General features: G+C 29.9%; 3 protein-coding genes across 3 annotated transcripts in view; 2 read left to right on the top strand and 1 right to left on the bottom strand.

Annotated features, from left to right (window-relative positions):
* Positions 1–16012, bottom strand: part of LOC130895473 (purine nucleoside phosphorylase-like) — a 320652-nt gene that overhangs the window by 124421 nt on the left and 180219 nt on the right. The window lies entirely within an intron of this gene.
* On the top strand, positions 495–9401 carry LOC130895819 (zinc finger protein 845-like). The gene is made up of 4 exons (XM_057803369.1): positions 495–915; positions 1954–4026; positions 6062–6400; positions 7519–9401. The coding sequence occupies exons 1-4, from the start codon at positions 615–617 to the stop codon at positions 9399–9401; spliced, it is 4596 nt and encodes a 1531-aa protein (XP_057659352.1). The 5' UTR covers positions 495–614.
* Positions 11269–14563, top strand: LOC130895454 (zinc finger protein ZFP2-like). Its single transcript, XM_057802744.1, has 2 exons — positions 11269–11848; positions 12505–14563. The coding sequence occupies exons 1-2, from the start codon at positions 11590–11592 to the stop codon at positions 14229–14231; spliced, it is 1986 nt and encodes a 661-aa protein (XP_057658727.1). The 5' UTR covers positions 11269–11589; the 3' UTR covers positions 14232–14563.

The raw sequence follows: 16012 nt of genomic DNA, 5'->3' as shown, positions 1-16012 counted from the left end.
TGTAAGTAATGCGTGTTCAAGTACAGGAAACAAGTCAGGAAGTGGTAGTGGGGAAAATTTTCCTGTTAGACGCAATGTGACGAAATCTGTCATAAGAGAGCAGAATGTTCTTTGAATAGAGGCGAAAGAAGTAATTACAGTGGATAGTTTTAAAACAATGCCCATAGTGTGCAGGAAACTACACAGGAAAAAGAGAAAGAACATAATTTTTCTCTTTCGAAAATTCTTGATAGTCTATAAGGTTCGTATCACTGGGCAATGTTATAAGTGAATAATAAAATATTTAAGTTATATAAGTAGTCTTAATAATAAAAATACAAATATAAGGAATAATAACACCAATCAAGAAAACACTAAACTGATTTGGAGTCATACCGCAAACAAACCTGAGATTCGTTCAAATTCAGCACTTTGGTGAATGTAATCATGTTCGTGTTAAACATTTGTTCCAAAAGGTTCCAAGGTTGTAACAAAATTCCTATACTTCTGTGGTTTTAACTAACCTATATGTATTGAGGTTATACGTGTATTATTATCGTTAAACTACATTTTTTTACTAATTTAATTGATATAATCAAGAACACGATAATACAGGAAAGGTTATTAACAGAGAAATGGATATCCAAAATCTTGAAGAAGAAACTGATATCCACGATAATTTTTTATCAAGTATCGATATAAAACAAGAATTAATTGACGAAGTACCTACAATAGAAATTCAAAATAGAAATGAACAAGTAAATACAATTCACTCGATCAAACAAGAAATCAACGATGACTTGAATACAACTGAGATATTTGATAACAATGTGGATGTAACTAATGAAACAAAAGGGAACTTTCTCAGTACTAACATCATCCTAAACAAACTGGTGTATTCAAAAGTTGCCCTTAGAAGGGGAATTAAATCAAAAGGTGAGTTGAACTAATTTATGACTGCTTTAGTATATTTTTTATTCAATAATGGGTAAGTAGTAAGATGTAACTAAATATGGTTTAATATTTATTTATTGCACAATGCTGAAATATCTCATCAATTTACCTTTTCACTGTGACTCTTTCCTATAGTAGAGCCAGTAAGGCATTACCAGCATGCTATGCCCCATTTTAGAAGACCTAGACGAATGTTCTGTGATGACAAAATTTCTTAAATCATCCCTTTAATAATTATAAAAGTCCTCACTAAAAGTCACAATTGGGTATATTCCATTTATAATTAATTTGATCATAACATTTTTCAGTCAAATTAACCAGGCCAATACACAGGACTATCCCTCATGAAACAGTGAAAGGGTTAAAAACCAACATCTAGAGGGATTATAATCATAATTGAATCTTTAACAATGTTATACATGTTATGGTACAAAATATGTCTTATTTATTCCAAATTTCATGTTCTTAATTCCAATGGTGGCTTTTAGATTTATATATGGGAATTATAATAATCTGCTATAAGTATAACATTTTATGTTCTTAATGATATATATGTCTATCAGTTTAATAAGTATATAAAATAATTAAATAGCTTTCTGACACAAATAATGAATAATTGATATTATTGGTTCTTGGAATTATCCCAAATAAGAAATTATCATCTCAGATAGCCAAGCAGCCATTAGAACTCTGAGCTCCAATGTCATGAGGTTTTGTATGGCCTGTACAAGTTAAATGAGCTATGTAAGAAGAATTACTGGAACAATCTACAGAAGTTGACGACAGTCAAAGATAGGTACTCCTGAAAAAACTATAAAACTACATCTAATAGTCTTTATCATCATGATGTATAGCTCTGACTGGGCTACATGCACACTTCTTTTCTTCTATTCCTGGATATTTGTGATGTGCTTTTTATCAAATTATTTAGGTTCCTTTTCCTGTTACTAGACACTATTGTATAATACTAATAAATATCTTGAATCTCCAACAATATATTTAAAAAATTGTCTTTAACAGTTACAGGACTGATAAGAGATGGGAAACATTCGCAACCAAATTCTATGGGGTTAATGATATGTGTATATTGTGGGAATTTATATAAAAAACAAGAAGAATTGTTATACCACTTGGCAATAAATCATTGTATAAAAGGAAGCAAATTTTCCAAAATTAGAAAGCACCTTAAAAGTAAAAGTGATACATGTATTATGGAAAATCTTGATATTAAAGATGAAATTGAAGTATTTGACCATGAATTAAAAGTGGAACTGCAGGACAATACAAACCAGTTGGATGTTACCGATAATTTAGAATCAAGTGTACATAAGAGTTTGAAATCAATTCAAACTAATTCAAATATGCATTTACATAGTTACACTACAACAAAACCATTCAAATGTGACATTTGTAGCAAACCATTCCCTTATAAAAGTAATTTAAATATACATATGCTTAGTCACAAGAGAGAAAAGCGATTTAAGTGTGACATTTGTTTGAAAACTTTTCCATATACAAGTTGCTTGAAGACACATTTGTGCAGCTATACAGAAGAAAAGCCATTCAAATGTGATATTTGTTCTAAAACTTTTTCACGGAGGAGTGGTTTGAAGAGACATTTGAAAAGTCATTCAGGAGAAAAGTCATTTAAATGTGATATTTGCTCTAAAACTTTTTCACAGTCAAGTGATTTGAAGACACATTTCCGTAGTCATACAGGAGAAAAGCCATTCAAATGTGAAATTTGTTTTAAAACTTTTTCACGTATGAATGGTTTGAAAATACATTCTTATACTCATTCAGGAGAAAAGCCATTCAAATGTGATATTTGTTTTAAGACCTTTTCACAGTCAAGTGATTTGAAAAAACATTTGCTTAACCATACAGGAGAAAAGCCATTCAAATGTGAGATTTGTTTAAAACCATTTTCACGGAAAATTAATTTGAAAACACATTTATGTAATCATACAGGAGAAAAGCCGTTCAAATGTGACATTTGCTTAAAAACTTTTTCAGATAGGAGTATTTTGAAGAGACATTTGGCTAGTCATACAGGAGAAAAGCCATTCAAATGTGATATTTGTTTCAGAACGTTTACATGGAAAATTAATTTGAAGAGACATTTTTATAGTCATACAGCAGAAAAGCCATTTAAATGTGAAGTTTGTTTGAAAACTTTTTCAGATACAAGTCATTTGAAGGCACATTTGCGTATCCATACAGGAGAAAAGCCATTCAAATGTGATGTTTGTTATAAAACTTTTTCAGAAAAGAGTAGGATGAAGAGACATTTGCATACTCATATAGGAGAAAAGCCATTCAAATGTGATATTTGTTTGAAACCATTTTCACAGAAAATTCTTTTGAAGACACATTTGCATAGTCATACAGGAGAAAAGCCATTCAAATGTGACATTTGTTTGAAAACATTTACATGGAAATTAAATTTAAAGAGACATTTTTATATTCATACAGCAGAAAAACCATTCAAATGTGACATTTGTTTGAAAACTTTTTCAGATAAAAGTCATTTGAAGGCACATTTGCATGTCCATACAGGAGAAAAGCCATTCAAATGTGATGTTTGTTCTAAAACTTTTCCAGAAAAGAGTAGGTTGAAGAGACATATGCGAACTCATACAGGAGAAAAGCCATTCAAATGTGATGTTTGTTTTAAAACTTTTTCAGAAAAGAGTAGGCTGAAGAGACATTGGCGTACTCATACAAGTGAAAAGCCTTTCAAATGTGATTTTTGTTGGAAACCATTTTCACAGGAATTTCTTTTGAAGAGACATTTGCATAGTCATATAGAAGAAAAACCATTCAAATGTGACATTTGTTTTAAAACTTTTTTACAGTCCTTTGATTTCAAGACACATTTGTGTATCCAAACAGGAGAAACGCCATTGAAATGTGATGTTTGTTTGAAAACATTTTCTCAGATAAGTAATTTGAATAGACATTTGCGTATCCATACAGGAGAAAAGCCTTTCAAATGTGAAATTTGTTTAAAAACTTTTTCAGATAAAAGTAATTTGAAGAGACATTTGCGAAGTCATACAGGAGAAAACTTTTGCATAAATGTACAGGAGAAAAACCATTGAAGTTTAATTTTTCACAAAAATGTAATTTGAGGACACATTTCATTAGTCATCTAGGAGAAAAAGCAAATGTGGATACAGATATTTGATAGATAAATAGGTACAGGAGAAAATATATTCAATTATGACATTTTTTTGAAACAATTTTCTAATTGAAGCTATTTAAAAGTAAATATATGTATTCACACAGGAGAATAGCCATTCAACATACCTATATACCATTTCTTACAATCACTGTTAATTAAAAAACTATATAGAATAAAAAAAGGCAATATAATTAATTTTTTGATATCATAATAATGATACGAATGTTTTACCTTTATTAAATGCATTTTTTACATATAGTTTTTTGTATATTTTTCATTTATTTTTTTTAAATTATGTCAACCCTCAACTACTGAAGTAAATTTTTTGTTATTTGTAAATTTGTATAGGTTTATAGACATATTTAGTTTAAAAAAATTATTTTTAACCAGTTATGACATTAAGGTACAAAAAATGCTTAGATTTAACATTAAGAAAATATTTATTGATTAAAAGATGGAATAAAAAATTAAAATGTGTCTTGTTAATATTATCATTAACAATAACATCTTGACCTGTAACAAAAATTGGATTATAAAATTTATGACCTAACTAGTATAAATACAAAGGAATATCTGTGGAAATTGCAGGAAAATTTAGTAGATAAAAAATTGAGGTTAGGACGTGAAACCAAATTCTAAAATAATCTCAATAGGCATGAGGAAAAATTGCCTAATGTTACTTCTTATTGAAATCGGAAAAGTGGGAAAAGTCTGATGTTAAGTCAGATCCTTAATAATACAGTATTGACCAAATATTTTGGAGGCGGTAAAGACAGAAGCAGCATGAGAATCCTACAGAACACATATTCCAAAAGAAAACATCCAAATGCAGCGTTTATGTCGACGAACTTTTAAAGGAGAACAACGAGCGACAATGCTACAATGTCGCAATCGTGAGACATGCGCAGAACGAGTAGTATTCTCATCCAGTTTTCGACTCCGTGTGAACCCGCCTTAATAGTAGCATTCCCGCCCAGTTTATAACTCCGTGTGAACCCGACTTAACTAGATACGAAATAATTACATCACTGTTTTGGAGCACTTTACACTTAACGCCTGCTGAACTTGTCGATACTATTTTAAATCACATGTGACTTGTCTGCTTCTTGACCAATAAAACACATTCAAATGGCTAGACACAAGAATGAATCTTTCACACTGTGTTGTCAAATGTTGATGGACTTGCGAGAAATCAGGTCAGGGGCATATTACCTCTGTGACAAACAGTTTTTCATAGAAACTCAAAATCTTGTAAATTGTGGCTTGTTACACTCTTCTTCCAAAGTCCTCAATTATAGTTTTTGTTGCAATACTTGTGAAATAATGAATCCTTTTGTTTTAAGCAAATTTTGTACGAAACTTTTTATATAAATTCATATTTTCTATTTATTTGGGGAACAGAACGAATAGACGAGAACAGATTCCTGTTTGCTTATATTTAAAAAAATATAAATTCCTGTTTTCCTTTAAAACAGACATCACACGGCATATCAAACAAATCAAAGTTCTTATCAATATTTATTTCATTGACCATTTAATTCATATATGTATTACATATTAAGTATTTAATTGCTAATTATTGTTTTATATATTTTAGGTTAGTATGTCCTAACTTGTGGTGTCAGTTTATAACTTTGTCACACTTTGTTTGGTACAGTTTTTTTGAATAATTGTCATAGAAAGAGAGATTTATTCATTTCTTATGTATCTATGGTTCACATTCTGAATTTTTGTGAACGTAGTCATGCTGGTGTTAGACATTTGTTCCGAAAGGTTCCAAAATTGAAACAAAATTGGTGTACTTTTTCTGTGGTTTTAACTAACCTACATGTAAATGTATTGAGGTTATACGTGTCTTATTATCATTAAAATAATAGTTATTAACTTGGACGTCCAAGGTTATTAATACATTTGCTTACTAATTAAATTGATATAATTAAGAACAAGGAAATACAGGAAAGGTTATTATCAAAGAAATGAATGTTGAAAATGTTAAAGAAGAAATTGATATCCAAGATGATTTTATGTCGAATATCCAAATAATAAAACAAGAATTAATTAAAGAAGTATCTGCAATAAAAATTCAAAATACAAATGAACAAACGAATGGAATTTATTCAATCAAACAAGAAATCAACGATGATTTGGATACAACTACAATATTTGATAATAATGTAGATGTAACTAATAAAACTAAAAGGGACATTCTCAGTACTCATATCATTAAAAACAAACCAGGATATTCAAAAGATGCCTATAGAAAAGGAAATAAATCAAAAGGTGAGTTGAACTGAGAGATAAGCTTTATTGTCATTAGAAAATTTTATCCACAAAGCAACACAATTTTATATTATGTAATATAAAAATGTAGAATAACATTAACAACTTAATAATTATAATATATCTTACTTCACACTAAATTGAATTATGCTATTCTATTGAGTCTATGGTAAATTGTTGAATTCTGCCACAGAATAATAAGGTCTTTCAAGCAGAATGTCTTTGTTAATTTTCGGAACATTATTAATGCCAAAGGTAGCTGATTGAATAATTTGGTGTATAATTTCTCTATCTTACAGTACATATGAAAATTTTAAACAGCATTCTGACACAAATAAATAATTGTTATTTTTGGCCCTTGGAATTATTGCAAACTGGAGATTATCCTGTCCCATAGCCAAACAGTCATTAAAGCTCTGAGATCCAATGTCATAAGATTCAAGCAGGTTTGGTAATGCATGGACAAGTTGAAAGTTAAATAAAATATATGTTGGAAAACTATAAAATCATCAATATTGGCACTTATCATTTTGCTGTAGCTCTGACTGGGCTACAAGCACATTTCTTTTGTATTATTCATGGATATTTTTATGTGCTTTTTTCAAATGATTTAGCCTTTTTCTGTTACTAGACACTTCTTCTTTCTTTAATGTAAGCAAATTGCTTGTTTTTTCTCGTATCGTCTGCATTTTAATTATTAGAGAGGTTGTCACTCCATCTCTTGCGGGGTCTTCCAATGCTTCGGCGCCCTAAGGGTGACTTGTCTCTAGCTATTTTGATCATTCTGTCTCCATTCATTCGATCCATGTATTCGTTGCACTCTCTCTTTCTTCCCAATGTCCATTCATTTAAGATGTGAATATTACATGTTCTTCTAATGTCCTCGCTCCTCTTCCTGTCAAAAAGTGTTTTTCCAGCGATCCTGCGCACTATTTTCATTTTGGTGGTTTCTAATATTCTCTTTGTTTTTGATGTGTCTGGTCTGATTTCCACTGTGTATGTTGATATATTGCTAAACACTGTTGTATCAATTTCAAACTTCATTTACCAGTAATATGTATATATCTAGAAATATTTTAATTCTTTCCACAAATTATTAAAGAATTTGTCTTCAACAGTTACAGGACTGATGAGAGATGGAAAATGTTGGCAGCCAAATGCTATGGGGTTAATGATATGTGTATATTGTGGGAATTTATACACGAAACAAGTAGAATTGTTGTGGCACTTAGCAATGAATCATTGTATAAAACTAAACAATTTTTATAAAATGAAACTTCATCATAAACATAAAAGTGATAAATGTATTATGAAGAATCTTGATATAAAAGATGAAAGTGAAATAGTTGAACATGAATTAAAAATGGAGCTGCGGGGCACCACAAACCAGTTAGATATTACCAATAATTTAAATTCAAGTGTACATAAGAGTTTGAAATCTATTCAAACTAATTCAAATATGCTTTCATATACTTACACAAGGGCAGAACCATTCAAATATGACTTTGGGAGGAAACTGTACTCTTATAAAAGTAAATATATGCATAATCACATGGGAGAAAAGCCATTCAAATGTGACATTTGCTTGAAAAATTTTCCAATTAGGAGTAGTTTGAAGAGACATTTGCATAGTCATACAGGAGAGAAGCCATTCAAATGTGATATTTGTTTAAAACCATTTGCATGGAAAATTAATTTGAAGACACATTTGCGTAGTCATACAGGAGAAAAGCCATATAAGTGTGATATTTGTTGTAAAACTTTTTTACAAAAAAGTGGCTTAAAGATACATTTGCATAATCATACAGAAGAAAAGCCATTCAAATGTGATATTTGTTTAAAAACTTTTTCATATACAAGTCACTTGACAACACATTTGCGAAGTCATACAGGAGAAAAGCCATTTAAATGCGATATTTGTTTGAAACAATATTCACGGAAAATTAATTTGAAGACACATTTACGTAGTCATACAGGAGAAAAGCCATTTAAATGCGATATTTGTTTGAAACCATTTCCACAGAAAATAAATTTAAAGTCACATTTGTGGAGTCATACAGGAGAGAAACCATTTAAATGTGACATTTGTTTGAAAACTTTTTTTAATACAAGTAATTTGAAGACACATTTACGTATCCATACAGGAGAAAAGCCATTCAAATGTGACATTTGTTTAAAAACTTTTTCAGATAGGAGTAATTTGAAGAGACATTTGGGTAGTCATACAGGAAAGAAGCCATTCAAATGTGAAGTTTGTTTTAAAACCTTTTCACAGTCCGGTGATTTAAAAACACATTTGCGTAGTCATACAGGAGAAAAACCATTCAAATGTGAAATTTGTTGGAGAACTTTTTCCTATACAACAAGTTTAAATGTACATATGCGTATTCACACAGGAGAAAAGCCATTCAAATGTGGAATATGTTCAAAAACTTTTTCTCAGACGAGTAGTTTAAGGACACATTTGCGGAGTCATACTGGAGAAAAGCCATTCAAATGTAATATATGTTTGAAAACTTTTTCACAGACGAGTAATGTGACGATTCATTTACGTAGTCATACAGGAGAAAAGCCGTTCAAATGTGACTTTTGTTCTAAAACTTTCTTTGATACAAGTAATATGAAGGCACATTTGCGTATCCATACAGGAGAAAAGCCTTTCAAATGTGATGTTTGTTTTAAAACTTTTTCAGATAGGAGTAATTTGAAGAGACATTTGCGTAGTCATACAGGAAAAAAGCCATTCAATTGTGACATTTGTTCAAAAAGTTTTTCAGATAAAGATAACTTGAAGACACATTTGCGTATCCATACAGGAGAAAAGCCTTTCAAATGTGATGTTTGTTCTAAAACTTTTTCAGATAGGAGTAATTTGAACAAACATTCACTTAGTCACACTGGAAAAAAGCCTTACAAATGTGAAACTTGCTTTAAAACTTTTTTACAGTTCAGTGATTTCAAGATACATTTACGGAGTCATACAGGGGAAAAGTCATTCTAATGTGAGATAACTCTGTAAATTTTATGAGTATTTTGAAGAAACTTTTACATAAACACACAGGAGAAAAACCAAACAAAACTATTATTTTTGTTTAAAAACTTTAAAAATTTAAAAAGCCATATGTTTGACAACATTTTCATTGATAAATTGTTGATAGATATTTAGATACAGGAGAAAATACATTCATTTATGACATTTGTTTGAAACAATTTTCTAATATGTTAATTAAAAAACTATATAGAATAAAAAAAGGCAAAGTAATTAATTTTTTGATATAATCATGAAATGAGCCTGTACACAATATTCTCCAACAAATAGAAATCTGTGAATTGTGAAGCATGAAAATAGATGGCGACGCAGACTGGATTGAAGAAAAATTGAAAAACTTTTTTGTAAGTTCCTAAACTCAAGATATTCGAGAAGCAAATGGTTGTTTTAAGCACACTATTTTTAGCTTCACTTGTATGTGGGTTTGTTTGTGAGCTTGTTTATAACTCTCCTTTGTGCCTTATTACTGTTAGTATATCCCACCACTTCAATTGCATATTTTTTCTAATAAAACCCTTTTTCGGAACCAGTCCCTTTATTTAATAGCCAGACCTCGTATATAATGGTTGTGGAATTTGACTTTTTCTCATTTTTTCGTCCATTCTATATTGAAACCGAACGCGACGTTCCTTACGATCGGCAATCAGCTGATCGGTGATCTATTTGATCTCTGATCATAATTTTTTCAGAAATAATACTCTTTCAAGACTGGTGGAAAAAACGAGAAAGATTGAATCGGGATGATAATGCGCTTGCGCAAATATGTATTTACATGCTTCTAATATACTTTCATTTAAATAAAGCGTCTTTGCCAAATTACTAAAAGGATTTTAATTACTGTCAATATAATTATTACATCGCAAATTAAGATCTAAAATCAAATTCATATGATGAATGTAAATTTAGATATATTTCAAGTATAAAGTCCCAATAATTATGTTTTTTGAATGAAATGTCGTAATTTAGAACATATCATGTGTCGTAACTTGTACCGGGCAAGTGGCAACACTGCTACGCCATTTTGTTTCTAAAATGTCTTTGTGTAGCTGTTACGCTTTTAATTCCGTTTTTTTGTTTGTGTTATATTAGTTTTATTGGTAATATTTGTGAAAAATGCTGTAAATCAGATCTTTTTTGCTACGTACGTACCAAAAAATTATGATACGCAGATGAGTTTAATTATCAATTATCATCTTTCGAGTTGATGTATCGGTTGTTTTAAGAATACATTTTTTGTTTATTGTTATCGTTATATCATTGTTCAATTTGTCAACAATTAACATTAAAGTTAATGATTATGTCTGCCAAATAGATTTTTTGTCAATTTTTCTTCTCGACTGGATCCGTTTATTTATCCTTCTATACCAGCCTAATAGCAATATGAATTTACAAAAAATCTAAAAGTACTAAAAATAAATTCAGTTGCAGACTGTACGTCAAATGGACTAAGTTCTTTATGACAATATTGTATGTATATGCTGATTTCTATTCTTATACTGATTAAATGCACGATAAAATAAATAAAAAATGATAAACACTATCAGAATTTTGATTTTGTTTGCTTCCCATTTTTCTTCTTTTAAAAACTTCCTCAAGGTCCGCTTGTTGCATAATGCTATTTTTCATTTCGCCTTCACTGCTGCTAATTAATCATACTAAGATTTACTTGAAAATGGTACTGAAAGTGAGAAATTTTTCCATTATAAAAAATCTGAAAATACAGTGCAACCTTGGTAGAGAAACCCTTTAAGAACTGATTAATAAAGATTTACGGAGAAATTTTGGAGGAAAACCGAGAACACGAAGAGAAACCTTTTTAACAATCTACCGGCTAAAAATTCAGAACCTAGTTAGACGACAACACTATTGGTCCCTAAACTGCTTGGAATCGGACAGCGAACAAAACTAAGATTCGTTCATATTCAGCACTTTGGTGAACGTAATCATGTTTGTGTTAACCATTTGTTCTAAAAAGTTCCGATGATGTAACTAATTTTTTTGTGGTTTTAACTAACCTACATTTTACATGTATTGAGGTTATACGTGTCTTATTATCGTTAAAATATTGGTTATCATTTTTTCACTATTTTAATTCATATAATTAAGAACACTATATACAGGAAATATTATTAACAGAGAAATGGATATCCAAAATCTTGAAGAAGAAATTGCTAATCTGTCGAATATCGATATAAAACAAGAATTAATTGACGAAGTATCTACAATAAAAATTCAAAATACAAATGAACAAGTAAATGGAATTCATTCAATCAAACAAGAAATCAACGATGTCTTGAATACAAATAAAATATTTAATGACAATGTAGATGTAACAGTTGAAACAAAAAAGAAAACAAGATATTCAAAAGTTGCCCCTAGAAAGCGAATCAAATACAAAGGTAAGTTGAACATATAAAGTCTAGTATATTTCTCATTCAATAATGTAACTTCCTAGTATTCTTGCAGAATACTAAAATATTTCCAATTAAAAATAAAAATCTAGAGAGATTATCAATATAAATTAATCTTTAAAAGTATTATACATGTTGTGGTACAAAATACACCTTATTTATTTGAAACCTCATGTTCTTAATTCCAATGACGGCTTTTCATTTTATGAGAATTATAATAATCAATGATAATTACTATATTTTCTGTGCTTTATATCTTCCTCTGTCAGTTAAAAAAGTATATATAAACATTTTAAACAGCTTTATAACATAAATAAATAAATGTTCTTGATTGGCAGTTCTCAGCTCAAATTACAGGAACAATCTACAGGGGTAATGAAGGCAAAGATACTCCAGGACAACTATAAGACCATAACTATTAGCCATTATCATAAAAGTGTAGCTCTGACTGTGCTACATGTACGCTTCTTTTCTATTATTCCTGGATATTTCTGATGTGCTTTTTATTCAAGTTCCATTTCTTGTTACTAGACACTTTTGTGTTAATTTCAAACCCCATTTTGATTTTTCATGCTATTTACAAATAATATGCATTTGTGTATAAAATTTTTTCAACAAATTATTCAAAAATTTGTCTTTAACAGGTAAACTGATAAGAGATGGAAAATATATCCAACCAAATGCTATGGGGTTAATGATATGTGCATATTGTGGGAAATTATACACTAAACAAGTAGAATTGTTATACCACTTAGCAACGAATCATTTTATAAAAGGAAACAAATTTTACAAGATTAGAATATACCATAAAAGTAAAAGTGATACACATATTATGGAAAATCTTGATATTAAAGATCAAATTGAGATGGTTGGAAATGAATTGGAAGTGGAGCTGCAGGACACCACAAAACAATTGGATGTTACTGATAATTTGAATTCAAATGTTCATAAGGGTTGGAATTCAATTCAGATTAATTCAAATATGCATTCACACACTGACACCAGGGTAAAACCATTCAAATGTGCCATCATTAGGAAACTATTCTCTTATAAAAATAATTTAAATATACATATGCCTAGTCACAAGAGAGAAAAGCAATATAAGTGTGACATTTGTTTGAAAACTTTTCCATATACAAGTTACTTAAAGACACATTTGTGTAGTCATATAGCAAAAAAGCCATTTAAATGTGACATTTGTTTAAAGACTTTTTCATATAAGAGTAGTTTGAAGAGACATTTGCATAATCATACAGGAGAAAAGCAATTCAAATGTGATATTTGTTTGAAACCATTTTCCCGGAAAATTAATTTGAACACACATTTCCGTAGTCATACAGGAGAAAAGCCATTCAAATGTGACATTTGCTTAAAAAATTTTTCAGATAGGAGTAATTTGAAGAGACATTTGCATAGTCATACAGGAGAAAAACCATTCAAATGTGATATTTGTTTGAAAACATTTTCACGGAAAATTAATTTAAAGAGACATTTGCATAATCATACAGGAGAAAAGCCATTCAAATGTGAAATTTGTTTTAAAACTTTTTTACAGTCCAGTGATCTCGAGACACATTCGTGTAGTCAAACAGCAGAAAAGCAATTAAAATGTGATGTTTGTTTGAAAACTTTTTCAGATACAAGTCATTTGAGGGCACATTTGCGTATACATACAGGAGAAAAGCCGTTCAAATGTGACATTTGTTTGAAAACTTTTTCACAGTCAAGTTATTTGAAGACACATTTTCGTAGTCATACAGGAGAAAAGCCATTCGAATGTGACATTTGTTTGAAATTTTTTTCAGATAGGAGTAATTTGAAGAGACATCTGCTCAGACATACAGGAGAAAAGCTATTCAAATGTGATATTTGTTTGAAATCATTTTCACGGAAAAGTCTTTTGAACAGACATTTTCGTAGTCATACAGGAGAAAAGCAATTCAAATGTGACATTTGTTTTAAAACTTTTTTAGATACAAGTCATTTGAAGGCACATTTGCGAATCCATACAGGAGAAAAGCCCTTTAAATGTAAAATTTGTTCAAAAACTTTTTTACAGTCCATTGATTTCAAAATACATTTGCGTATTCATACAGGAGAGAAACCATTCAAATGTGATATATGTTTGAAAACTTTTTCACAGTTAAGTAATTTGAATAGACATGCACGTATCCATACAGGTGAAAAGCCCTTTAAATGTGAAATTTGTTTCAAAACTTTTTCACACAAAGGTAACTTGAAGGTACATATGCGTAGTCATACAGGAGAAAAACCATTCAAATGTGACATTTGTTACAAAACTTTTTCGCAGAAATGTAATTTGAGAATACATTTGAGTAGTCATATAGGAGAGAAGCCAAATGTGACATAATTTCGAAACCTTATTCATAGATACTTGAATAGTTGATAGATTAATAGATATAGGAGAAAATACATTCAATTTTTATATTTGTTTGAAATCATTTTCTAATATAAGTGATTTAAAAGTAAATATATGTAGTCACACAGGAGAATAGTCATTCAACAGTCCTGTCTACCTATTCTTATAATAGTTATAATGTCCATTAATTGAAAAAACTTAAGTTTTGAGACGGAATAAAAAAAAGGAAGATTATTAATTTTTTTATATAATTATGAGATGAGTGTTTTATTATTATTAAACGCCTTTTTACACAGTTATTTGTATTGTATATTTTTTATTTATTCTATTTGTTTTATTATTTTTACATATTTTAATTTGGAAAGTTTTCTGTAATTATGAAACTGTAGAATTACAGTTACTCACCTACTAGTTACTGTCTATGATAATATGTCAGTCATCCAGTTACAGGCTTTGCAATTTTGCAACGACAGATGTTTTACCAGAATTAGAATGCTATTGATCTGGAATTCATGAAAAATGAGTTGCTGAGGAAGGAAGCAAGACAAATAAAAGTAAAACAAGAATAAAATCCGATTGCTGCGTTTATGTCGAGAAGCTTTAAAGGAAGAGGAAAATAGAAGAAACCTGAAGTCTGGAATATACAGAAGTGTCTATAATAAAAGAGTTATAGTGGAAATAATGAGTGTCAAGAAGTGGTAGTGGGGAAAACATTCCTTTCCGTATACCATTTAGGTGACAAAATCGGTCATAAAAGGGCAGAATCTTCCTTGAATAGAGGCTGAATAAGTGTTATAGTGGCATTTATAGATAAGGTTTTAATCAGCGAAACAATGCCCATAGTTGTACATTGAACAAACCAATTTACTTAAGGAAATTTCGAAAAGATTTAATATATTGGAATGTACACCGCATGATTTGCCAATGCAACCGAAATTTCAAATTTGTGACAAAAATCTACTAGAAAAGTTCCTAAACTTGTTTTCCTCATAAACCACTTTCCAAATATTTATTACTAGTTGATACATTTACACCATATTACCAACACGTCAAAAAAATTATATATAACTATGGAAATTCAAATACACTCCTTTTGTAGAGCTTCCCATGGACCCCTGGGTGTGCACGGGAACCACTGATCTACCATATAAAGAGTTCATTGGTTCATTAATGTGTATAATGCTCGATACAGACTAGATCTTGGTTTGTCTATAAGTTATTTTACCAAAAATTGTTATAACCATCAACATTAGAAATATCTAAAACTCAGATTCTTCTAACAATATTTTAAGCATAGAAAACGGCACAGGATATTAGATAAAAATAAATTATAACATTTTAAAATGGAAAACACAGAACTAAAATGTAGTTGCACTGTCCAGTGCAGAATCGGAGTACTCATCATTGTCATCAGTCAATATTGTTATCCATGTGCGATTTTAATATAAAATCCATCATTATCCTCTTCAATTTATTTTTAGATTACAGAATTGCGGGGGAATATTGCAGTTATGATTTTTTCTACAAATTCTGTAATGGTAGGTTTGGGTATTCGTTTATAGATGGCGTTGGGGGTAAAATAAAATAGTATACTTCTATAAAATGTTTTTTGTTATGAATATACAGAATAATACATCGTGTTATGTATTTGTTTTTAATAAAAGATGTTACGATCAATGTACCTAGAATATTCAAAGATGTGACGGTAATGCAGATCCCAGTCATAGAGATTCTAGTGAAGTGAACTTATTGTATGATGACATCATAAATCA

This window comes from Diorhabda carinulata, chromosome 6 (assembly GCF_026250575.1).
Source record: "Diorhabda carinulata isolate Delta chromosome 6, icDioCari1.1, whole genome shotgun sequence".
NCBI lineage: Eukaryota > Metazoa > Arthropoda > Insecta > Coleoptera > Chrysomelidae > Diorhabda > Diorhabda carinulata.
Note: the sequence above shows the minus strand (reverse complement) of the source record. Positions and strands in the feature narration are given on the sequence as shown.